Below are 25,647 nucleotides of genomic sequence, written 5' to 3'. Positions count from 1 at the left end.
AAAATTTTATTTTCTGAAGTCTGGTTTTAATGTCTTGTAACTTGTCTGTTTTCTCTCACAAAATACTCATTTCCTTGCTCTTAAATGTGTTGTTTCCTTAGGTTCTGGAATGCAGAGATTTTAAAATTTATTTATTTATTTAGTCACATGCTGTTCTTTAGCTAAAGAAAGATAATTTCATCTGAAGTTTATTGTCTCATCTCTTTGACTTGTAGCAGCAGTGCCTTTCAACTTCTCTTCAGAAATATCTTCCTCTGTCCTCTCAGCTAGTATGACTGGCATGTGACGTAATTTTTTTCTCATCTTTCATAATTATTTGTTGGTTCTTTTGCCTATTGCTATAAAGGAGACCATAAAGAGAGAGATCCACAAAGTCGAGGTTCCTATTTCTCTGGTGTAAGCACTTCCAGAACCAGTCTTATAAGATTGGACTTTTACATCAAGCTTTCTAACGACTTAGATTAAATAACTTAGATTGGTGTATCTTTATTTGGAAGGAGCCCCAAACCAAAAGTGTTGTATAGTTACAGTTAGAACTCCTTAATTTGGGTTCTAATGCCATACTGATAATTTTATCTCTAAACTGGATTTATCACTGACTTTAATGTTTCCAGTTCCTTCCCAGGTAAAACTAGGTGTTTCTTGTTAAGTGTCAGGAGTGAGTGTGCACTCATATTTTGTAGGTCATTATCAGCTGTTAACTGAGTGATTGTTCATTTGGGAACAATTTAGGATGTTCATCAAAATTTTTTTCCACTAGTGTCACTTTGCTGTTAGAAGTGGTAGCAGGCTGAAGGGGAGATAAATATGTACCCTTAAACTCGACTATCCTTCTGTTTTCATTAGCAGGCAGAGAGAGTCTGCACTCAAAATGAAGTTGGTGTTGGCTGCCTGCCCAGCTTTCATTCTTTGGGAAACTTTAACATTTGCTGAGCCCTGTCTGCAGCCCCTGTTTTGTGCATAGGATGATTCAGCTGCAGCAGCCCTGGGTGGGGTAATTCAGATTGTGAGTCTCATGAAGGCTAAGGCAGGGTTTCCTCTTAGCATCTGTTGGTGAAGAACAAGTACAAAATGCTGACAGCAGAAGTAAAGGGTGAATTACGATACCTTGTCAGTTACTCTGCTGTTTTGACTCACTGTTACTGCACTGAACAGTCAAATTAGTGATTCTGCAATGAGATTTTGTTCAAGCAGCTGAGGTTTTCTGCATCCTTTTTAAGCAACCTGAAGTGCAGGAATTACAGATTTTTCAGTAGATGCCTAATCCAAATCTTAATCCTGTTTTTAAGTGTCAGCAATAGAATGGTAGTTTTGGAACCAGTTTATATCATGGGAATACATTGGAGTTGTGGTTTTAGGTACTTTAAAGCAGTATTGGTAGAATTGCAAGTTGATGACTGTTTTTTGTACTGGTTTGGGCCATGTCACTAAGGAAGAATGTTGGATTTTGCTGCTTTGCCACGTGTCTAGAGCACAGCTTGCTTTTTTTATTTCAGAAGAGGTAGAGATTGCATTTTCATCTCACAGAAGAAGATAAGTTCTATGTCAAACACCTGAGGGCTGTGTAGGCTTTTACTTATCTTGCTGTATTTTGTCAGTATCAATAAAATCTGTGCCCTGAGACATCTCTTTAAAAGGCCTATGTCTGAAGGAAATAAATGAATTGGAAATAAACCTCTGACTAGTATACCTGGAACAGTAGGCTGTCTTTAACAAACATGGTATCCTATTTTTTGTAAGATAACTATTGCATTATTTTAAAATCTGCTTGTGAAACAGTGGTAGTCCAAACATGTAGGACTGATATTTTGTTTTTTAAAAAGGACAAGCTTATTCTCGTGTAAAGAAACAAATTACCTAACTTTTATGACTGCCCTTTAACACAGGTGGTCCATCTTGCTGACTGTAGAAGCCCATGCTGGTTAAAATACTCAAACTGGTGGGTCAAAATCTCAAGCTAATCTTAAGCACTCATCATATTTTTCTTATTTTTGCAAATATAATCAACTGCAGCTCCAAGTGAAGGTAGCTAAGTGTAAGTCATGTGGATGTCTAATACAGAAATAAGTGTTTAAGTGCAATATGAACTCTGATACTGAAATAATGAATTTAAACTTGTAGATAGACAATAATGAAGTTTGAGTTGTAATCAAACTCGGAAAAGCTGCCGAGCAAGTAGAGAAGAGCAATACACCGTGTCCCAGTGTTGGTGTCAAGACCTGGAGGTGAGAGAGACTGTGTGCATGCCTGGGCCTCAAGTGTAAGAGCACTGCGATGGCCTTTGACATGGTGTTTGCAAAAAGATGACCATGTAGGGAAGTGACAGAGCCCTTCATGCTGGGATACATATCTGGGTATGGAATTCTAGGCAAAGTGCCAATGACATTTGTGTGTCCAGGCAAATATCTCTCAGCTGAGTGGCACAAATAACCAGGTGATGGTTTCTCCCCTGTGCTGATACCTAATTTTGAACAACTTTCTACAGGTCTTCCATTATGAAATAGTTGTATTTAGTGCTCTATCAGCTTTGTTAATTTCAAGTAGCTATTTGTAGGTCTGACACAGAGATAACTTTCATTGTAGGCATTGGTAGATTGGCATTGCAGTTTGAGGAAAGGAGGGAAAATATTTGCCTCTACATTGCAAGAGGTCCCTGAGAATAAGTAGCATTGAACCATTTCCTAAATCATTTGTTTTCAGTAGTTTTGAACCCATTTAAGATAACCTGGTTGACTTAGCATAACCCAAAGGCAGTGTGGAATAATAGTTTGTACTATTACTTTTTATTCTGGCTCCTTAGGCTAGAGTTTTGACTGCTTTCATTATATAGGCTGTTCACTCTGCCTCGTGGCCCTCTACACTAAAGCTCCTAGAATGTAGTTTCTTTAATTGATCTTTCAGCCAGGGAAACAAATGCTGGTTTATTTGACTTGAAGTAACAGGGGGGAAACTGCAGGTCACCTTGCAGTAAGTAGGGAGTAACCTGAATTAGATTATCCCTCAAGTGGTAGATAACCTCCTTTCTTGTGTCCCTTGGGGATCAGTGTGCATGTAGGAACTGCAGAATGCTTGATGAGCAATTACTCATCCTTATGCTGAGTAGCCAACAAATTCAACATCAATGCTACGCTAAAACTTTGCAGGTGTACCAGCAGACACTGTAGTCCAGGTTTGCCCTGAGACTGCACAGACATGAATTTCCGAACTGTATGTGGTAGGAAGACCTGCTTCCATGTCCACTTGAGCAGAGGTGGTGGAAAAGATGCTGTACAATCAGCAGAAGCTCTTTGAGAAGAAGTTGAGGTTACAGATTTGGGATATATGCCTTAAATTTGCTTGCAGACATGTGGTGGGCACAGTTCTCAGAACTGTAGTATGTGAAGGTTACTAAGCTACGCTGTTTGTTTCTTAGAATTGATGAACTGAAAAAAATCCAGATGCTGGCCTCAAATGGCTTTTCAGTGTGCCAGTCTTAAAATGGATTATCCCAGTGCTATAAAAGCTTAAGTTTATTGGAGGGTAACTAGTGGTTGTCTTCATAGATTAAAGATGTCCTTTGTTTTACTTGACTCTTTGTTTGCCTTGGTTAAAGTAGTGTCTTCAAGAGAAATTTAAAGCAGCATGGCCTTGGCTTGTAGAAGTTTTGTATGTAGTCCAGTCTCACAAATGGGGGTAAATTGGTTGCAAGTAATTTATGTTTAAAGAAGCACATTTGGGAATAAGAATGAGCTTTGTTCATGTCCATTGTATTTTCCTGTCTAAAATGTTCTCTTTTAGATACAGTGTATCTGATTTTTTTGGTAATTTAATAAATGCATGTTCATTTGTTGGAATCTGTAAGTAACCAAACTAGAGTGACAGTAGTTCCTTATTTCTCCTGAAGTGCTGAATGATGGTTCCTGTCATCTGTTACTGTATATGTGTACTCAACAGCTTAAAAATACATGCAGAGTTCCCAGAAGCTGTTGTTTATTAGATTAGAAGCCTTCCAGAAGGTTCAAAGTTTATACCTGGCATAAAGTATGCAAGAACTACCTTAGGAAGCTTTTAATTTTAACTGCAGCATACTGTAAGACTCATGCTAAAGCATAAATGAGTTATAATTAAGGGAAGATTAATTTTGGGGTGAAGAAAATTAGGAAGGAAGATTCTTAAGGTGAATTACGACAAACTCCAGTGTGGTTGTGAAGAGCTGCAGATTCTCCCTGATAGTATAAGCAACAAACATTGACATTGCAGATCTTGCTCCAAAACATCTGGGTCCTTGTGCCTGTGTTAATTTTCTAATAACTAGAATTGATGTTTAGACTCGATGCTAAATGTGCAGGTCTCCTTTTTTTGAAAAGTATTGAGATTGGAGAATAAAGTAGTGAAAAGGATGGAATAAGGCTGAAATCCAGGATGTTGACCTACTGTCCAAAAGGCATACTGCTGGGAGCATCTCCTGAGAGTGAAAAACGAGAAAAAATATGGAAGATCCACAGTTAGTAAAATACAGGTGTGAATACTGCATCAACCTGTGGGCTTCAGTGAGCATTTTGGCTGTCAAAATCTTGGCACATGAGAGAAAGTTTTGAGAGAATGAGACACTGTCCGTGCTGCGCTGCGGTCTGGAGTTACATGAGGTTCAAGTCAGGGCACAACCTAAACTTGTGTCACTCTCAACACACATTCTCAAACTTAGAAAACACATCTCCAGTTTTTTTTTTCCAATTCTTGTAGTGTTTTCCTCCAGAGTTGCCAAACTTGTAAATAGGACTTCAGCTTTGATGTGAAGGTGGTGTTCTCTACCTGATCTGACAGAAGTTGAAGCTTAGCTTACCAGTTTGTTCTTTCTGATATTAAGTATTTTTACAGGCTGATGACAAGAGTTTACCATCTAGAAGACAGTGACATAAAATAGATACCCTGATTAAAAGCTAGACAAATTCAGATTAGAAATAAGTGCAGACGTGTAGACAGGGTACTTGTTCACTGAGCATCTTGTATAATGTTCTGGTGCCCTCTTCAGAGAGAATGACACTTGTAAGTAGGTTTTTACAGAACAAGTTGAAATAGAATAGGAATAATTTAAGTAATATAAATTGTGTAATACAATCTTATCAGTTTTTTCCAATACAAACCTCAGTTCTCACCTGAAAATATTTTGTTCCCAGGTAACTGAGCTTATTCTGTAGTTTTGGTTTCCATTGATAAGAATGTAGTATGTATAAGGGTGTTGTCTGAATGTTTTAAACTTTTAACAGTTTAGGATAATCACACTTTTGCATACACTGCACAGTAAATTCCATGGATATTTTCTGTCCAGAAAGCAGAACAGCATATGATAGAGAAGGATATTTCATGAATGTCTGATCTGTACTGTGCATCCTAGATGCAAAGAGTGGATGTATTCATATGTTCTCTATCATTTTGGCAGTGAAAGAAAATGCTCCTTTACTAGTGTGGTTAAAGCTGAATGGACTAGTGCTATTATAACCTTTGTCTTGCTGGAAATAAATCTAGCTTACTGGTTTGGAGTGGAAACTTAGACCTAAAACTTATTTTGTAGTCACTCTTCTAATTTTGACAATTTGACACTCTTGACCTTGTACGAAAGCTTAGATGGACTTGATAATCTTCCTGTTCTGGAGAGCTTTTGAATTTTGGCAGGATTTTATTATACCCTGTTCAGGAAGTGTTAAATACTTCAAATTAAGTTTCTAATGGTCTAAGGAAATCAAACACAATAGGAAGACTAGACTGTATGCATGCAAGGGGGGAAAAGGACCTAAGCTGAGCTTGTGTTAAGGAAGTTTAATATAAAAACAATTGTACTGCAGGAGCTATAATGCTGAATAGAAACAAACCCTTCTGTTCAGGTGTAAGTTTTAAGTATGACTATCCCCCAGCAGACACAATACTCAGTTCTGGTTGATCAAAGTGTGTAGCATCCCATAGGTGTTATTTTAAGCCTACTTATTTCAATTCTTAATGGTGTGTCCTCTACTTTAGAGGATAAGAAACTTATTTTTGGACAAGAGTGGGGACCTTGAAGTAACTGACTCCTTAATAAAGAGGCTAAAGGTCTCATTAGGAGGAGTGGTTTAAATAACCGAACCCACAATAATATGTAATATTGAAACACTTAAAGAAATTAGTTGCTGATGCTTACTGGTTTTTGGTAAAAGAGTTAATACTTGCTCCTTTTCCCTTTTGATGGTAAAACCCCATGCATAGTGTATTTTGAATCAGATGTTTTAACAGCAGTGTGGTAGGTTTATATCTGCTGAATTTGATAGTATTTCTATCCTAGCCTGATTAAATGAGAACATCCTAATAAAGCAGGACAAAGACCATACTATCTTAAAAATCAAAATACATGGAATGTGTTAACAATTAATCTATTAAGACACTTAAAAGAGGGGGAACAACACTATTTTATATTACTCTTTTTTTTTTTTTTTTGGCCTCTCTGGTGTGTTGTGAAAGTTGGGGATGATTTTACTCAATTTCAGGAGCTACTGTGTTTCCCAAATTGTTCAGCCATATGTTGAAATAGTACCCTAGTTCTTCAGAACTTGCCAAATAAAAAATACAAAAGACAAAATCACCCAACAGTGGCAGAAGAGTTTAGAGCTGTACCAATAATCTTTATTGCAAAAGTCCAGTTCCAACCCCAACCCACTGATTGCAGATACAGGTCGACACTAGCTTTGGTTAATGATAAACATAAATAAGAAGGTGTTAGGTACATGCTGTATGTGAACAGCCATTCTGACTGCTGCAGGAAAAATAAATGGCTTAGGTGGGCTCTTTGCAAACAGGTCACTTTTTTGGCTAAGAAATGAATTGTTCTTGTAACACGTTAACATAAAAAGGAAGCAAAACTTTGCACTTTTTATCATGTACCTACCTGTCTGTAAAGCTTAAGTTGTGGGAGGGATCAGAGGCAGTGGGCAGAGCTGATAAAGGTGTTCAAAGTACACATTTAAAGCAGGAGTTTTGAGAACACTTCTGTACTGAAGTGGCTTTGGTGGTGAAGTTAATGCTGCTTTCTGAGCCTACCATCACCAACAATTTTGGTTAGAAGATTTAGAATGAGGCTTGAAAGATACGATGTGATCCTGTTGTAGTGTGAAGTTCTTTGTTGATACCCAGATGCAGCTAAAAATGTAACAGGGACTAAAACCCACACAGTTTTAATGGTTTGTTGTCCCTCCAGTTTCATTGTTCACAGAATATGTGCCTCATCACTTCTGCCCATCTTCCTGGGCTGCTTAAACCATCCACTGATCTAGCCTGCTTCAGGCTAATAGTGTGTTTGGCTGTAGAAGTCTCTTGGTGAGTGTCTCTAATCACGTCCTGATAGGATTCTGAAGCTAAATGTTCAGTATTACTCTATTTTAAAAACTTGTAAGCTGAAAGAGATGCTCAAATGAAATACCTAGATAGTGAGTTGATAATTTCAGTGTAGGACTTGATTAACACCTAGTATTAAGTTGGGACTAATGTTGCTTAATATATTCTGTATTTTAATTTGGTTTGAAGACTTGAATCATCATCTCTTTCAAGGTAACTGCAAATTGAATCAGGCAGTCTTTATGCTGGATTGTCCTTAGAGGAGCCAGTTTGGTTTTAAATAGATTCCTTTACTGTGTGCTGAAGTTCTGTATTAAAATTCTAGAAGAGTGTTCTGTGCATGAATAAGAGGATTCTATGAATAAAGCTGCAATGATTTAAACCAAATCCTGCTCTGGTTCTTCCAAGAAGCAGTCAATTTTGTAGTTAGAAGGGCTGTTTTAATCAGTAGTTAATTATTTGGCTGAACTATGCTTTAAGAAGATGTACGTGGGCAGTTTAGAAAAGAGCTCATTTGATTTCTTCAGAGCTGGTGTAGAAGCCAAGGGGCTATTTAGGATTTAAAACTTTGGTTAAAAATAAAGGATGAAAAGACTTCTGCAACTGACTTGTTATTTTTAGATGTAAAACTATAGGATTATATCCATTTAGACCATAGCAGCTCTCTATTGAGCCATGCAAATACATATTCATCTTCTCATTTCTTGGATTTCAAGCCTTGGGTGAGAGCTTTTACTGGTTCTATAATCTGAAATGCAATTGAATTTTAAAAACCCACCAGAAAAACCCACCCCAAGTTCTTTCCATTGTTAAATTATGTAGGAAAAAAAGCCTTCTGCTTGTAGAGGAGACCTGCACTAAACTGATCACTAAAAATTTTGTGTGGGTTCCTATCTATCATAGGATGATTTCCTATCTATATTCAGTTTCAGTTATGCTCATGAAAGTATATTGAAGACTATAAATGACTTGGTGTCATAGCTGTTATTTTGCAAAGAGCTGCTTAAAATAGTGCTGTAATTGACCCTTCTGTACAGCTTTCCTGCCTATTGGAAATACCCTGAATATTTTACTACAGCTGTCTCAAATGGAGATGATGGTGAATGAATAATGTGTCTTCTCTTAAATTGCTGAGATAAACTTAGAAAGCTGTGGTGTCACAGTAAATTTAACACATCAGTCCTAGTGTTTCAGGCAATTGATAATTATAGCAGTAGTTTTCATGGAAATACAGATGCTTGAATATCAATAGTCTACTAGAACAAGGGTCTCTCCTAGGACTTCAGATCCTATGTGTTTGAGTTTGAACAACTTGGAGCTGTTCAGGAGAAATAGGTTGGAAAATGACACGTAAGCTTTGCCACATGTTCTGTCCAGTCACTTGAATGTGTTAAGATAATTTTTTAACAGCTTCCTTTTTGTGTTATGGAGTGATTAAGTCTTTTAACAACATTGTCAAATGTGGTTGTGTATTTGAGCTGGCTGAAGTTTTCCAGCTGCTTTAAGTACTTTGCAAATGTTTCTGCAGATTGACAGGCATTACCCCACACTGCTCTGAGGTATTAGCCTGTTGTTCTGTGATATCTGAAAACCAGCTGCTCTTCCATGTCTGCATATAAACCTCACAACATCAGGGGAGCATATTGAATAGTTTTGCCATTTTTGGCCTAGGTCACCATTTGTCTCCTGCTATTTTCTCTTGCTGCTCAAGGGCATTGTGGCTTAAATTAGTTTCCACATACTACAATGACACGAAAAAGGAATTTGTGGCTATTTGTTGGATCTACAAGCAAAACTCTGCAATCTTTTGCTGATTTTAATGGATGGGGTTTCTTTGACCTTAAAAAAAAAAAAAGTCACGTGGTGCAAGTTTACTTAACATTTGATGTAGCACTTAATTCTCCTTTTCCTCTGTGAGTGGCTGTATATTGTAAGGCTGTAACACCATTGTGGAGTTTTTCATGGTATTATTTGTTAATGTGCATTATTGCTGGCAGTTGCATAAGCAGTTCCTGCAGAAATTCCAGCTTGTTTTAATTTTACTGCAGGGACACGGAGTCCATCTTCTGAGATCAGCTCTTTTTAGCTGATTATTTTCTCTTCTTTCTTTGCATTGTTTTATAATAAAAAGGAAGTTGACACCTGAATATTTGCAGTGCTAAATTGTGTTAGGAATGTTTTATCATATGCATTCATTAGCAATATTGACATCCAGAATGTAGACACCCCCCATCTAAGGCAGTAATGTGGTTCTCATTAATGTGCTTTAGCATGTTAATTTGCCTGCAGCCATTTATTTGCAGTAGTCACAAAATGGTGGAGCTTTAATTCTTTAAAAAAAGACACAGCAAACTAGGGAAAGCTAGATAAAAGAAAGTAGGAAGGTGGAAGAAATAATTCCAGGATGATAGAGGTGCTGGAGCTAAGCTGGGGGCACAGCTCTGGCAACTGACTTCATTCTCTGCCATCTTTAGGAGTGTGCTGGTAACTCATCTGCTGCCTTGGTATTTCAAAGGCTTGTTAGGAGAGGTTTCTGGGTTTGGTTGTGGGTTGTGTTTGTGTGGAGTTGGTTTTTTTCCCTTCCACTGTTATCTTCTGCAAAGTAGAAATATATATGACAGGATAAACATAGCAGAGAGTTGTGCAAAAATTTTCCTTGGGAGATGGATTGTGGTGTATTTAATAGAGTAGCATTAATGGAAAATAAAGCTAGTCCATGATCTGAAATTAACTTCCTTGCTCTGAAACAATATTCAAAGTTTTCAAGCACTCAAACATTGAAAGAGCAGATTTGCAGAAGCGTGTTATTCTCACAATTGGTGCCAAAGAAAAGGAAACTACAACTTCTTTTAGTATCTAACTAAAAAAATATTATTAACATTCTGATGGCTGGAGAGCAGAAGACTGACTTTGAGCATGGAGCAAACAACCAGAAGACTTTCCAGGACAGTTGTTCTGAAAAGGAAACTTGATTCACCTTAGCTATGGGTTTCAGTTGTTTATAAACATGTATTCCAAAATTGATATATTTCTCTTGAGGATGTTTTCTCTTGCTGTCAAGTGGTAGTCATGTGATTAGAAAAACAATCCAGTGATTTACAGCCTCTTGCTTTGAGGTTAGGTAAGGGGAGAGATCTTGAAGGCAAATCCAAATTGCCAAAGTACATTGGATACTAAGAAAATGGGAGTATTGCAAACCACAAAAGCAGTAATAAGCTGCTAGTAATCTTAGTCATCTGAGCAGTTACTGGAAAATCATTTTCGTGGCTGGTAGAGGTAATACTGCCCTTGGTTAGAAATCTCTTAAATAAACCAAATTCTAACTTTGTCTTGTTCGTTTATTTGTAGTTGGAGACAAGGTTCCTGCTGATATAAGAATTACTTCTATCAAATCTACAACTCTGAGGGTAGACCAGTCAATTCTCACAGGTATAATTTATGTGAATTTGGGACAACTATGTACGTAATTGAAAGTGCATTTTCACCATTTGTTTAGAGTATCCATTAGAAATAAGCCTGTAGCTCTTCCATTACTGTGTTGTGTTCTAGTGGAGTGAATTTCTGATCTAATTACTTACCTCTTAAGAGTAGCTGAATGTGTTGCTTTATCATTGGGTTCACATGTTCCTTTTAGAGGGATGAACATTCTTACTCAGACTGGTAATGCTTTTTTTGTCTTTCTCCCTCTGTCCCAAGAGAGACACACTAGTAACACATGGGAAACTAAAAGAAAAATTTAAGAATTTCTATTCTAGTTCATGCAGTCTTCAGGGTTGGACATCTTGGCACTGCTCAAATATGAAAGTATGGAAAACTTATTAAATGTCTTCTCTAAGAGTTACTCATTTTCTCTCATGAGAAGGCAGCTTTTAAACTGCTTTTACTAAAGTCTCAGTATACTACAGCCTTATTTGCTGAAATTCTGTGCACTCACATTCATGTGTTTTCTGGTCCCAGCTCTCAAGTGCAGGAGCTATATTTAGAACACTTCTCAGATTTGTTGAAAACAAAACAAAGTAGCAGTACTTCTGAATATAGGAAAGAAGCTAGGAACCAACCAAGCACGCTATAACGGTATTCTCTCGGCTGGAACATGGAGATCTGTCTGCCTGTTTTGGTAGCATAAATTAATGTTAACTAGCCCTGAATTCTGAATACTGTACTGTTTTAAAAGAAACTTATTTTCGATCCTCAAATCTGGCTTGAAACAGACCCCCAAGTTTCTCAGTAGATCCTGAGTAGCACAAAACTGATAAAGCTTAGCATGAGAAAATGTAGGCACTTCATATTTAGCAAGCTATCAGAACTGAAATAAGTAGAAGAAATCCACCGTAAGTCTGCAAAGAAGGAATATTTTCTTGCCTTTGTTTAGATAATGGATATATTTTTTTAAAACTTTATCTGGTTTCAGCCTGTTTTAAGTTGATGGTTGAGTCTCCTAACAAAGTAGGACTGAAGTCTAAGATACTACTTAACAAAGCTTATAAAAGTAGAAAGCTTTGACTGTCTTGAGCTTATGAAAAGTAGTGTGCTCTTAGCTTCAGTCCCAGAGTTACGACCTTGTGAAAAGGGAGTTAACTAACAAATGGCTGTATGACATGTAAAAAATGTTGTGGTTTGGTGTTTGTTTGTTTGTTTGTTGCTAATTTAAGATCTGCCAGTGTAACTGATGTATATACCATCACAGGTTTTTAACTGTGGTAGCATCTAAGAGGAGGAGTGGAGTACTAGCTGCTTACTTGACCACTTCTCATCTTCCTTAAAAGACACGATGTATGATTCATTAATTCTCACTATATAAAATGTTTACTTTTTTATCCTAATCCTTTTCCTATATTCAGTAAAGCCAGCTCTTCCATTTTTTTTGTCAGCTGAAATATTTCCCGTTTCACTCAAGCAATTAAATAAAATAATTTCAGGAAAGAAATTTCACATCTTTAAAAAAAATTTAGGACTGAGGATTATAACTTTTTAATTCCCTACAGGATTCAAGATGATAAATGCATAAGCTCTTCTTAAGACTAACATCTTTATTTTAGGTGAATCTGTGTCTGTTATTAAGCACACTGACCCTGTGCCTGATCCTCGTGCTGTAAACCAAGACAAGAAGAACATGCTTTTTTCTGTAAGTTGTTTTGAAATTTTCAAAGGTTTTATAAAAATAACACTGAACCTGGTAAGCAAAAATGTGCAAAACTTCAGCTCATCACCACCTTTGCTGTGTTCTCTTTGTGCATGTCTCCATGTGCACCAAACTAAATAAATTAAAAATCAGAAGTAACTTTTAATAAAAGCTGCTCTCAGGAAGGTGCATATTGAAACCAGTTTATGTGAGGAAACTGATAATTTTTGTCCTTCACAAGAACGGTTTGAAGGCTGGACCACACACACTTTTAACAGTGCTTCTACACTACTTTTGTAAAGTAATGGTTCTTGATAAGACTCATGAGAATGCCCACACAAATTGTGGGGTTGTGTGGCTAACACTAAGAACTAGCTTTCTATATAAGAATGAAATAGTTTATTCAAATTTGTTTAAAAGAAGCCTTTCAGATAACAAATAACAATTCTCTTTTAGAAAAAAAGGAAAGACACCTAAGATTCCAGTGGAAATACATAACTACTCACTCAGCAGCTGAGTTTGACTGTGCTCCTTCTATCAGATCAATACTGACTGATTTTGAGCCCCTTCTGTAAGCAGAAATGCTACTCTGGAGCATTCTCTCCCAGATTCTGGAGGAATGTCATTCTCTTCCTATTCACCCTTTTCCATGTCCTAGCTGAAACACAGACTCAGCTTATATAATTAAAGCTAAACCAAAACAAGACCAAAAAACCCACCACCACAAACTGTTAGTAGATTGACTACAAGTTTTCCCTTGCCTTTTCTTTATTTGCATTAGGGTACTAATATTGCTGCTGGTAAAGCTATGGGAGTGGTTATTGCAACAGGAGTGAACACTGAAATTGGCAAAATTCGTGATGAGATGGTGGCTACTGAACAAGAGAGAACCCCACTCCAACAGAAGCTGGATGAGTTTGGAGAGCAGCTGTCTAAAGTCATCTCTCTCATCTGCATTGCTGTTTGGATAATAAACATTGGTCACTTCAATGACCCAGTTCACGGTGGCTCCTGGATTCGAGGTGCTATCTATTACTTTAAAATTGCTGTTGCTCTGGCTGTTGCTGCTATTCCTGAGGGTCTGCCTGCTGTCATTACCACCTGCTTGGCTCTTGGAACCCGGAGAATGGCCAAGAAGAATGCTATTGTTAGAAGTCTTCCCTCTGTGGAAACCTTGGGCTGCACCTCAGTTATTTGTTCTGACAAGACTGGTACTCTGACCACGAATCAGATGTCGGTCTGCAGGGTATGTTGAACTACCTTCATATATTTTTCTTTTTGTCCTCAGACATTCTGTTTGAATAGTCAGCATTGCTTGAATTCTTTTGATTGTGAGTCTTTAGGTTCTCATATCGTCAAAATCTTGCTTTATTTTCCTAAGATAAGCTTCCACTTTTAATTCAGTTTTCCACTGTGGAGTGTTTAAGGCTTTTATCTCTTCCCTTATTTAGTCATAGCCAAAAATAGCTGTACCCGCACTTGATGGAAGAGAAAGTTGTTGCAAGCAGCTTCCATTGACTTCTCTGTGAGCCTTTAGATCTTCTGGTAACTAGTTGTTAGGATTTATATCCCCTGTTTCAGAAAAGTAGGATGGTTACACTGTAGAAGCAGGATGTATGTATAAAACACTTGCCTTTGAATTTAGCAAGATGACAATGATGGAGAGACTTAGCAATGAGGAAAGGTTAGAAGATGCACTTCAGTAACTTGGCTGGTCTGAGGTGTTTTCACTACTGAGTGGTTCTGCTTTAATTTAGTTACCTGATCTTCAGTAGCTCCTATTGGTCTGCTGTAGATCACTGTAGTCTTTTCAACGTGGAATATTGTGTGACTAATATGGTGGTCTGGAGATGCTGTTGACCCTGTCACCAGCATTGCCAGGCTCATCTTCAATGTATAGCAGATTCTTAGGTAAGCAGAGTTATGTCCCACTCCTTCCTTCCCTCCCTCCAGTATTCTTCCTAGTGTTGATTCATTTGGGACTAGATGCTTAACTAGTATGTGTTCACTCATTGGCTAGTCACTTAACTAATGCATACTCAGATGCCAGTGCTTCCCATATACTTGATATTGTGTTAGGAATTTAATGGAGAAAACATGAAGTTATTCTGTTTAATAACTGGATGTTCAGTGGCATAGCAACTCTGACATCAAGCCTTCAGAGTCAGTACATTGGGTTAGAAATCCAAATGTGTATCTGTTGAGCACAGCACACCAGTGGTGAAAGTTTGTAAGCCTTAAGCACTTTATTCACATGTGATTGATGGCTTTTTCTTTCTAATTGGTGGTTGACTTGTTCTGCTTCCTTAAGTGTCATAGTATTTATACCTAAGAGGCACAAAGCAGATGCTCATCAGTATTCCAGGGAAGGTTACTTGCAGTAGAGTTGCATAACTGCCCTAGTCTTTGCAGGGATTTTTTTCATCATGCAGATGCCAAAAGCAGGAGGCTTCCTGGCTAACTCATCATTTAAGTTGTGTTTGTTTAAGAGCTCAAAATGCTCTGCTCCCTAGATTTAGAGGGCTAGCTGTTTTAGATCCTGTGCAGTACGACTTGGTTCCTTGTTAACCTCTGACAGCTACAGAATAACAGTAATTGCAAGACTTTGCAAAATGTAGCAAAAGCCTAATACCTGTAAACAATGTGCTTATTCTTGGCTTCATTCTAAGCAGAGAGATTGCTTAGCTTTTTAATACGACTGGTTTACAACAGTAATTCCACTTGTAGTTGTAGTTTTCATGTTAAGTAGTAACTCCTGAGTGCCCAAAGGGACCCTCTACTATGATGTTTCAGTCAGAAATGATGCTGCTTTAGAAGGAGACTTGAGGGATTTCTTTAGTATCTTCTTGTAGTATCTCCTGCTGAGAATGCACTTACTCTGCTTTGTGGGCTTCTTAATTTATCAACTTGTGTAGCTTTTTGATTTTTAAGATCACTTTGAAGATTACAGGATCTCCAGACATGAATGCAGATCAGTTGCACAACACCTAATCATTAGGCTGTATTTTGGGAAGATGCTTGGCTAAAACATAAGGCAGCACAATGAGGGGAAAGTAAGACATTGCTAACATGTGGTATGGCAAAATGGCTTATACTAACCAATAGGTAAGAAGTTCCATTAAAATGTATTATAAATTAGTGAGAAATTATTTTCAGCAAGTCATGATAAGAGCATGACAGCTTCAGGCACTGTGGTTTTTATCTCCATCTCTTCCAGATGTGGTTCTGCCTGCAGCTCTCCTAGAAAGGAGGCAAACCAAGGAAAGACTTCAATACAGTTGCCTTATGGGGTAGATCTGCAGCCTTCAAACTGTTGTCTTTACTTTAAAATATCATTTCAGCCTATGCTAGAAGGGCACTTGAGCTGTCTGATTGTTTTTAATGGATGGTAAAGTGACTTATAACTAGAAAACCAGGAGAAGGAAGCACTTTCACTTAGTGGCTGGTATTAAGGGAAACCGGCCATAGTCTGGCTCTTGCCTAAAACCTCACCTCTTATATCTAAAAGCTTTTACTGTTTGTAGATGCTTTTATTTTGTCTTTGTTAAGGATCATCAGTTTCCAAGCTGCCCTATGCTGCTTTTGATGGGAACTGCTGTTTCAAACATAGAGATGAGAATTCATTTCCAAGTCTGAAGCCCCTTATAGGAAGAGCTTGGATATAAAAAGGATTATCAAGCGGACGCGTGAATAGTCTTCAGAGCTGAGTGAAGTGTAGATAGTTCGTGTGGTTTTCAACTCTTTGATATATTTGTGGCACAATTCAGTTTTCAAAATGGAACTGTTAAGCAGAAGTGCTGTTTTCTGTACTTTGTACTTCAGTATAGGGAGCTGTTCAAACATATATGGGGTCCAAGTGCAGAGTATCATACCTGGTGTTGTCTGGTTTGTTTATTCAACCCGATCTTGCCTCTGGTAACTGCTTGCTTAAAGCCTGTTTAAATCTCTTGCATTAAGTATTGTTCAAAGGTAGTCATACTTCTAACTCTAATTTCAGATGTTTATCCTGGACAGAGTAGAAGGAGATAGCTGTTCTCTGAATGAATTCACTGTAACTGGTTCAACATATGCTCCCATGGGAGAAGTGTAAGTGTTCTGTTGAATGTAAATATTTGTCTGTTTATGCACTGACTGTTACTTTGGGTTTGAAAAGTGATGCAATGTAATATTCAGTAGTGATTGTTAATAAATGAAAGCTCAATTTGTGAGAATGCACTCTGAAGGGCTGGGGGGGGAAGTAATTAACAGTAAAAGGAAGTTAAATTCCAGAAGGGAAACCTTCATGAAATTTACTTAACACAGTCTCCAATATTGCAATGTTCCTTTGATAATCTACAAATAAATAAGGGATTGGTTGAGAGGATTTATTTAACTCTCACTGGACTGAGATTATCTATCCTAGTGCTTCGGAATGAGATTTATGTTTTTATTTAAAAACAAAACAAAACAAACCCCACATAAATGTGAACACAGAGCCTCTGTTAATCTGTGAACTCAATGTTTCCAATTCCCCTGCCTCAGAGAAGGCAGGAGGATTTTTTTTCTAAAGCATCTTATGAATGTATTTAAGTTAATTCTTAAGTTTACTGTAAATACCTGTCCCCTTCCCTCAGTAGTTTATTGGATTGGACTCAGTACTTGAATACATGTGTGTGTTTGTCTCAACCTCTGGTATTTGAGCTGGTGCTAAACCCACTGCCTTAGGAAAGGAATGATCTGTTTGGTTTACTTTGTGAGCTGCAAATCTCTGCTAGTGGGATAGGTGGCTCATCCTGACAGCTCTAGTAATTTTAAGGTTAGAGCCTCTTGCTGGATTTTTACAGGTCCTCTTACTTGGCCAGTCTTTCATGTGTTTTTAATTTTACCACTTCAGTTTTACTTGCAGAACAGAATTCTACTATGTATGAAGTTACTATAAACATTTCAGCCTTGGGAAATTTCACATGCATGCCTCTGACTCCTTGCAGTCTCCACTGTTCTCAGCAGCTGGAAAGCTTAATTCCCCAATTCTCTTTTGCTTCAAAGCTAATTGCTGTTGAAAGCTTCTGCTTTCATTTCAGGAGACAACATTCACTTAGGCAAGGTGACATTCTAGACCTTGTAAAGCATCCAGCTGTTATGCTTTAGCTGGTTTTGAAAGAGCTCTAGATAAATAAAATAAAATACAGTGTGGTGACAGATGCTGAGTATAAAAAGACAGTCATTAATGTATGTTAATGTTCTATTTTTACTTGCTGAATTTGGGGAAGTGTGAACAAGCATGTTAATGGCACTGCATTCACAGGCCTAAAGAACATTCTGTGAAGGGGAAATGACCACAGAAAGGCTGTTATTGGAGCACAAGGAAACGAACAGCTACATTCTCTAACCTTTAGGGCTGATTTACTTCTGTGTTTATGGACGGCTTTTTAAAATCAGAGGCTTTGTAAGGATTTTAAGTAAGGTGACTGACTTCACCTTGGGTTGCAAACTGTCACTGAAAACAAGGTTTGATGGGGACCTTAGGAGGCAGTCTGGTCCACTGCAGTGCCCCAGAGCAGGACCTGCTCTAGATATGAGCCATTCCTGAGAAGTTTTTGTTGTACTTCAGACACTATTGTCTTCCACAGCTGTATGGGCTTACTCTATTTCATAGCCATTAAGCATTTTTGCAATAAATAATAATTTTTACTTAAAGTATTTGATACCTAACTTTTCCCTAAGATGCTCTCAGGATATAGAATTGCAAGTATTTCTTTCCGAAAAGCTGAAGTTTGGTGCTGACTGATTTCCCAGGGATTGGCAGGAGATTGTCAGACAGGTTGGAGTGGTTTTGTCAGGTCTCAGCACGTGCAATGTGTGTGCTTGCTTGCAAACTGAGAGTGTAAAACTAACAATAGTTAAGAACTGTGGCAAAAGCTGACAGATTGCATTTGACCTTCAAGTGAGTTCATCTTTAGCTGGTGGAAAAACCTGAAGATTTAAGACAAAAAAAACCCAAACAAACAAAATCCAAACCTTTACCCAGAACTGACCCCAGCACCTTACACAAGTTGTACTCTTGCTGTTCTTCAGAAATGGTTGGTAAAGAACACATAGGCAAGGGGGGGAAAAGCAATCCACCCTGGTATAAAGAGTTATGAATGTTCAAATATGATGGTTTTCTTCAAGTTGAGAACAGGTGAGAACAGAAGTATTAGCTGTGATAGATGAGGTGACCAACTGAGAGCTGCTGGGAGGTTGAAAGAGTTAAGAGTTTAAAGCCACTGCTTATGGCAGTGGAATTGTATGCAAAATGGAACTTTGAAAACATACTTGTGGGGTTTTTTTTTTTAAGATACGTTTAGTTCACATGCTGTGTTATACAACACTGGAGTTTGTTTGCAGTGCTACAAGAGACTGAACAAAAGCTTACATAATGGCACATGTCATGGTCTGTGTTGTGAATTCTTGTGGAGTAGTGATCCACGTCTTTCTACCACCAGAGCTCTTTTCCTCCTCTTGAGAGCTTTAATGAAAGATGTTATATATTAGTTATGTCTTGCTAATTTTGGTAAGAGGGGAAATAACAGTGCTGAACACTGTCATGGTTCTTTTATGCTTGCTCTAGAGATATGCTAATGCTCCAGAAAATTAATTAATTTACTATCTATTTCCTCATGTGAAAGCCAACAGGTTGCTTCTTATTTGTGATGCATAAATGGTGCATTACTTTAGGAAAATGTACATTCCCTCTTTCTAAAGACTTCAGATCCTCATCACCAAGTGTGTATGACTACTAGAAAAGAGTTATTTCTTTTCTAGTGGAGTTTGTATAGTGAAATTACTTGGCTTTTCATTGATTTAGGAGGTTCAGATACAGTACAGATTAAATTTTAAGAAATTTAAAAGCACAAATCTGCTTTTATGCCTGCCCAGTGCATGCATTTCATGCATGGCAGGAAATCTGCTTCATATGCAGTAAGGCTCAGGAAGCTGAATTCCAAAGGTATCCAACAATATTCCCCTCCTACTTGGAACTCCCCTCCAAGTCCTGTGTGTATTCCAAGACTGCTTTCATATGCCTCTTTGTTGAGCCCTTTACTTCTCCTCTATGCTGCTTTATGACTCACTGGAGGAAATAAGGTTTTGTACTTAAGGTAGTGATTTCATTGATAATCATGTCATTCTGTTTATGACTCTTTGATCCAAACTTCAGAACTTGCCTTTACCAAACTGCTCTTCTTGACAATTTCTGGTTCTGTAGTTCCAAGTCCATAACTAATAAGCATTTTACTAAATGGAAGTACAGTAAAGTGATTAGAGGAAGAGAAAAGGTGCTAATACTAAATAACTAACTTAAATCTTCCCCTTTTCTTCCTTTGGAAAGGCATAAAGATGACAAACTTATTAAATGTAGCCAGTATGATGGTCTTGTGGAACTTGCAACGATCTGTGCGCTCTGTAATGATTCCTCTTTGGATTACAATGAAGTAAGTACATATCCCAGAAGAGAGGAGAGTCAAGGGGGAGAGTTTTTTAGGTACTCTTAAGTATTAATTCTGGGAATGACTTGTTGAACACTGAGAAAACTAAACCCAGGCACTAAGTGTGCTCTGGAACTTGGGGATCTCCTGGTGTGTAGAATGCACAGCTACTTTCCTGCTTTGCCTCAGCTTCTTAAGGTTGCTATATCTCATAATGACTATAAATGCTTTGATGGTAAAGTACTGAGATCTTTCTCTGCTGCTCTTGAGAGAAAAGCCTTGAAATTTCCTACTAGTCATACTTTTCAAAGCTTTTTAAAAATAATACTCCTTGTTTCATAAGCCATAGTATGTCTTGTTAAGCTGTTTCTCTGTTGTAAAGCTGCAACTTTTACCTCTGGTAGGTTCCAGGTGAGGTTTAATGGAAAACCCTGTGTGTTTTTGTTTTTTTGCTTTGTGTTAACCAAAGGCTAAGGGAGTCTATGAAAAAGTTGGTGAAGCCACAGAAACGGCACTTACCTGTCTGGTGGAAAAGATGAATGTGTTTGACACAGACTTGAAAGGACTTTCTAGAATCGAACGTGCAAACGCTTGCAACTCGGTCAGTACTCTTTTCTCTGGAGCTCACTGGGGAGTGGGGTTTGTAGTATCATAGTGTGTCTTCTCTAAATGCATTTTTGTGCTATTTTTGTTTTTTAAAGGTGATAAAACAACTCATGAAGAAAGAATTCACCCTGGAATTCTCAAGAGACAGAAAATCTATGTCTGTCTATTGTACCCCGAACAAACCGAGCCGCACGTCCATGAGTAAGATGTTTGTGAAGGTCAGTTCCTCACTTGAGAAAGTGAAGTTATGGAATGGCTGCAAAGGTGGCACCACACTAAAAAATCATAGCACAAATAACTGCAGCTTGAAGATGAAAGAAGGACTTTGTAGCTTGAGTAAATGTTGTCGTGGAAAAGGGGTTATTATGGTAAATGACTTTTATTTTTTTGCCTCCATAGGGTGCTCCTGAAGGTGTAATTGACAGATGTACACATGTTCGTGTTGGAAATGCTAAAATACCTTTAACCTCAGGAATTAAGCAGAAAATCATGTCTGTTATTAGAGAGTGGGGAACTGGTAGAGACACGTTGCGTTGCTTGGCTCTGGCCACCCATGACAATCCACCCAAAAAAGAGGAAATGAATCTTGAGGACTCCTCAAATTTCATTAACTATGAGGTAAGTTTAGTAAAACATCCTTTTAACACTTTTCCCTTCCCCAAACTGGAGAATGGTGACTCCTATGTTTGATTATTTCTTGAGGAAGTTATGTCTGAGAATTTTCTCTTTCTGGGTATTCATTATGTCAGACACAATAGTGAGCCACACGTGTGGAGGGAATGCTCACTTTAAGAAGAGACTTTGTGTGCCTTTGAAGAAACTTGTGTTCTTAATGGCTGGTATACATGGTGCTGCTTGGCTAAAACCATAAGAAGAAATAAGTTAAACAGTTGGCTGCAAATTGTTATTTTCTGTATATATGTATGGTCCTCAGCATCATAACACCTTAAGTTGTTCTCAAAGACTGACTCTGAAAAATGCTTGGAAAATTGCATTGTGGTTTTCAGTTTTAATGGTTTGCAGTTTGACATTGCTCAACTGCAAGACCTCTTTGGGATTTTGTGATGAAACACCTGCCATTTTGTGCTCTGAGAGTCAAGTTCCCTTCCCTGCCTCCAGACTGTCAGCTGCAAAAGCTCTGTCCCTGATTATCATCTTAGCTACTCTGTAATTTTCCAATGAAATCTGTATCTAGGATTTAGAGAGGAGGAAATGACAACACTTGCATGAGAGGTTTTGGCTTGTGCTCCTGGCACTGATCACTGAAAAGAAAGACTTGACTGCTTGCAGGTTGAATTTGCAAGGCTGATGACTAGAGTTACATTTTAACTAATAAAATGAATGCATTTGAAGCAAGATGTGTTTGGAAAGGCAGGATCCCATTTCAGAGTGTGGTCATGCTCTGGGAGTTAACTGTGTCCTCCCATGTGCTCATCATCTAGATGATACCATGTGGCATTGTGATTCCAAAAACATTACATTCTTATTTGCCTTCTCTTTCTTGCTAATGTGCAACATAGGTTTTGTGACTTTTCAGTTCTTCTCCAGCTGTCTGAATTCAGTGTCAGAGCTAGTGTGCTGTGAAGACAGTCTGGTGAAACAGAACCTCTCTGAGGTAACCCTTTCAGGGGGGGGAAAAGCCTGATATAAGAGCAGGTATATCATTCATAATACACTGGTTTTGGCCAAATGGCAGGATGACATAGAAACAAGGTCTTCATTGCTCAACCTAGAACCAAAGAATGTTGTGGACAAGGAGTAAAAACAACTGTCACTATACTGAGAGGTATTTAGCATTCAAGCAGATGGTTTGATTCAAGCAGATCAGGAGTCTTCCAGGATCTTCAACTAAAATGTGATGCCATTTTGTTTCAGACCAACTTGACCTTTGTTGGCTGCGTGGGTATGCTGGATCCCCCAAGAATTGAAGTAGCTTCATCTATAAAGTTGTGCAAACAAGCTGGTATCAGAGTGATTATGATTACTGGGGACAACAAAGGCACAGCAGTAGCCATTTGCCGTCGCATCGGGATCTTTGTGGAAGATGAAGATGTTTCCACAAAAGCCTTCACTGGTCGGGAATTTGATGAACTGTCCCCTGCTGCCCAGAGGGATGCTTGCCACCATGCCCGTTGCTTTGCTCGTGTGGAGCCCTCCCACAAATCTAAAATTGTTGAGTTTCTTCAGTCTTTTGATGAGATTACAGCTATGGTAAGTAATTGAACTTCTCTTTGGTTTGAAAGGCACACACTGTTTGAACCCAAATTGTGCTTTTTCAGACTAATGCCTCATCCTGGATAACATTTTCTTCCATGTTTTCAGGAACTCAGAATTAACTTTGTTAATTTTTTTTAAAGATCCAAATCCACACCCAGTGCAAAATTCCTTTCTAGTCCCATATCTAAGTGCTCACCTTCTTTATGTGTGGGTTGTTTTGGGTTTTTTTCAACTTTAAATTCTTGTTTTAGACTGGTGATGGTGTGAATGATGCTCCCGCATTGAAGAAAGCAGAAATTGGAATTGCAATGGGTTCTGGTACTGCCGTGGCTAAAACAGCTTCTGAAATGGTTTTAGCAGATGACAATTTCTCAACTATTGTAGCTGCTGTGGAAGAGGGACGTGCAATTTATAACAACATGAAACAGTTCATCCGTTACTTGATCTCCTCTAATGTTGGAGAAGTGGTTTGGTAAGTTTAAAATGTTTTGTTTTAATTTGAAACAGAGTAGTGATGATGGAGTCTTTGTTAGTTATTTATTTACTTCCAGTATTTCTCAGTAAAACCAGAGAAACAGGTTCTCCAGGGAATTGATCATTTTGATTGGGTGAAGTCTGCATTCTTCCAGCCTAGTCTTTACTGGAGAATTTTGTCATACCACAAGAAACTCACCTTGTTTTACATATAATTTACTAGCTCAGTAGGTGACTGCATGCTTTCCAATTATTTCTATGATTGGAAAGACTCTCTAGAATAGGAAAATAAAATATTACAAGATCTGGTATTTCAGAGAACTTAGTCACAGATACAACTTAGATGTCTGTTTAGCCTCCAGTTATAGAAGAATGTGTCTTCTGTGTCTTGGAAGGAATCGTGACTTGGTGACGCAGAGTGCATTGCTGGTAACAGAATGTAAATATTGATCTCCTTGCAGCTGCTTGTATCAAAGCATACTTTCTCCCAGAGTGGAGTATAACACAGCAATTGTCTTGCCTTCTTTCTTGTAAACTTCAAAGCTGTCCTTCATATAGCTCTTGCTGCAGCCTCTCTTTCTGTTCTTTTTATTCACACAGGCTTGAAGTCATGGAAGTTACATGTTCATTAAATTTTTGCAAGCACCAGCAGTGTTCTAACCAAATAAAGCTTAGTCATTTGAGCTGAAGTTTGTATCTTTTAGAAAGTGGTTTGCAAGCCTTGATGCATGTGTGGAGGTATTTACCTATACAGGGAAGTAGGCTGGGGAAGAAACAAGGCTAAAGCAGAAACTCTTCAATTCCCAAAGGCAGCAGCAGAAGATAATGCTTCAAAACTTGTGCCAGTGGTTAGAAGTGTTTGCTCTTGGATATGTTTTTAGTTTTGAGTGTGAATATTCAGCTTGTGGTAGTAAATGGATAACACTGCCTGAGAACAGAAGTGATGCTGCAGGCTTAGGCTTACAGGTTAAAAGGATTTATTTACATGCACAACAATAAGCTTATAATTGGTGGGTTTTTTTATAGTATCTTCTTGACTGCTGCCCTGGGTTTTCCTGAAGCTCTAATTCCTGTCCAGCTGTTATGGGTGAACCTTGTGACTGATGGTCTCCCTGCTACTGCTCTGGGCTTTAATCCTCCTGATCTTGATATCATGAATAAGCCACCACGCAATCCTAAAGAGCCACTGATCAGTGGATGGCTCTTCTTCCGTTACCTAGCTATTGGATGTAAGTACTAAGAGCTTTTTCTTATTATTTTAAAAAATAACTTAGGGAAATATATCTTTTTAAAGCATTTTGTCTGATCTTGTGTGCTGCAGTCTTGAAAGCTAGCAGTAGATGTTCTGTGGAACTGTTGTCCTTCCTTTATTTTGTTTCAAGGTTCCCACTCGGGTACATTTGCAGGCAGTGCTGTGATAGGAATAGTAAAGTTGTGATTAATTTTGTTTTAATTGCTAGCAGCTGGGGCACCAAAAGCCCTGGTTGCATAACATCAGTACTGCAGTCCAGTATTTAATGCTTACTTAAGTTGCCACTGGTTGAGTGGTTTTCTTGCATAGGAGACAGATGAATTACAATCTTTTTTTACAGTACTAGAGGTCTTGAGGTAGAAGTACAAGTGTGGCAGGTGAGGTCTTCTCTTACATAGAATCATAGAATGTTAAGGGTTGGAAGGGACCTCTGGAGATGATTAAGTCCGACCTCCCTTCCAGAGCAGAACCACCACAGAATCTAGGGCAGGTCACACAGAAATGCATCCAGACGGGTCTTGAAAGTCTCCAGAGAAGGAGAGACCACAACCTCTCTGAGCAGCCTGTCCCAGGGCTCCATGACCCTCACAGTAAAGAAGTTTCTCCTCCACAGTAAAGAAGTTGAGGTGGAACTTCCACTATTCCAGTTTGCATCCATTGCTCCTTGTCCCATCATAGGGCACGACTGAAAAGAGATTGGCCCCTCTCAGTCTTCTCTTCTCTAGACCATTCACAACACTGACAAAAGCACTTTGTTTTCTTTAAGGTTATGTTGGTGCTGCCACAGTGGGTGCTGCTGCCTGGTGGTTCATCGCTGCTGATGGTGGCCCAAGAGTCAGCTTCTATCAGCTGGTATTTGCTCAGTTTAATATCTCGGGGGGAGGGTGGGGAGAGGGGTGTCACATGCTGCTTTCATATTGTTACTTGAAATGGCTGTAGAAAAAGAGCACGTTACGTAAATTTGAGATGTTTTTAGATGCGTTACTGTAAAACCTGGTCATGATGAATTAGTCCTAATGCTAAAGCTCAAAAGTGGGATATCTGAGCTTCCAAACAACTTGGAGGGCTAGTTGTTGTCTTGTAAGTAAAAGAATAACGGGGATTTTTCTGAAGCTGGCAAAAGTTTGAAACCAGTGCTTATAGGAGTCATATTAGAAAGTTTTGTTTTCATGATACTCTATCATAGTTGC

General features: G+C 38.3%; 1 protein-coding gene across 2 annotated transcripts in view; it reads left to right on the top strand.

Annotated features, from left to right (window-relative positions):
* ATP2A2 (ATPase sarcoplasmic/endoplasmic reticulum Ca2+ transporting 2) overlaps positions 1-25,647 on the top strand; it is a 46,260-nt gene that overhangs the window by 12,130 nt on the left and 8,483 nt on the right. For both annotated transcript variants that reach the window (XM_051633637.1, XM_051633636.1), the window contains exons 6-17: positions 10,690-10,770; positions 12,381-12,466; positions 13,245-13,709; positions 16,461-16,549; positions 19,812-19,914; positions 20,378-20,509; positions 20,610-20,732; positions 20,914-21,132; positions 22,390-22,725; positions 22,983-23,203; positions 24,232-24,434; positions 25,224-25,309. In XM_051633637.1, the coding sequence (XP_051489597.1) occupies positions 10,690-10,770; positions 12,381-12,466; positions 13,245-13,709; positions 16,461-16,549; positions 19,812-19,914; positions 20,378-20,509; positions 20,610-20,732; positions 20,914-21,132; positions 22,390-22,725; positions 22,983-23,203; positions 24,232-24,434; positions 25,224-25,309 (2,144 nt within the window). The remainder of the gene's footprint in view (positions 1-10,689; positions 10,771-12,380; positions 12,467-13,244; positions 13,710-16,460; positions 16,550-19,811; positions 19,915-20,377; positions 20,510-20,609; positions 20,733-20,913; positions 21,133-22,389; positions 22,726-22,982; positions 23,204-24,231; positions 24,435-25,223; positions 25,310-25,647) is intronic.

This window comes from Apus apus, chromosome 16 (genome assembly GCF_020740795.1).
Source record: "Apus apus isolate bApuApu2 chromosome 16, bApuApu2.pri.cur, whole genome shotgun sequence".
Taxonomy (NCBI): Eukaryota; Metazoa; Chordata; class Aves; order Apodiformes; family Apodidae; genus Apus; species Apus apus.
Note: the sequence above shows the minus strand (reverse complement) of the source record. Positions and strands in the feature narration are given on the sequence as shown.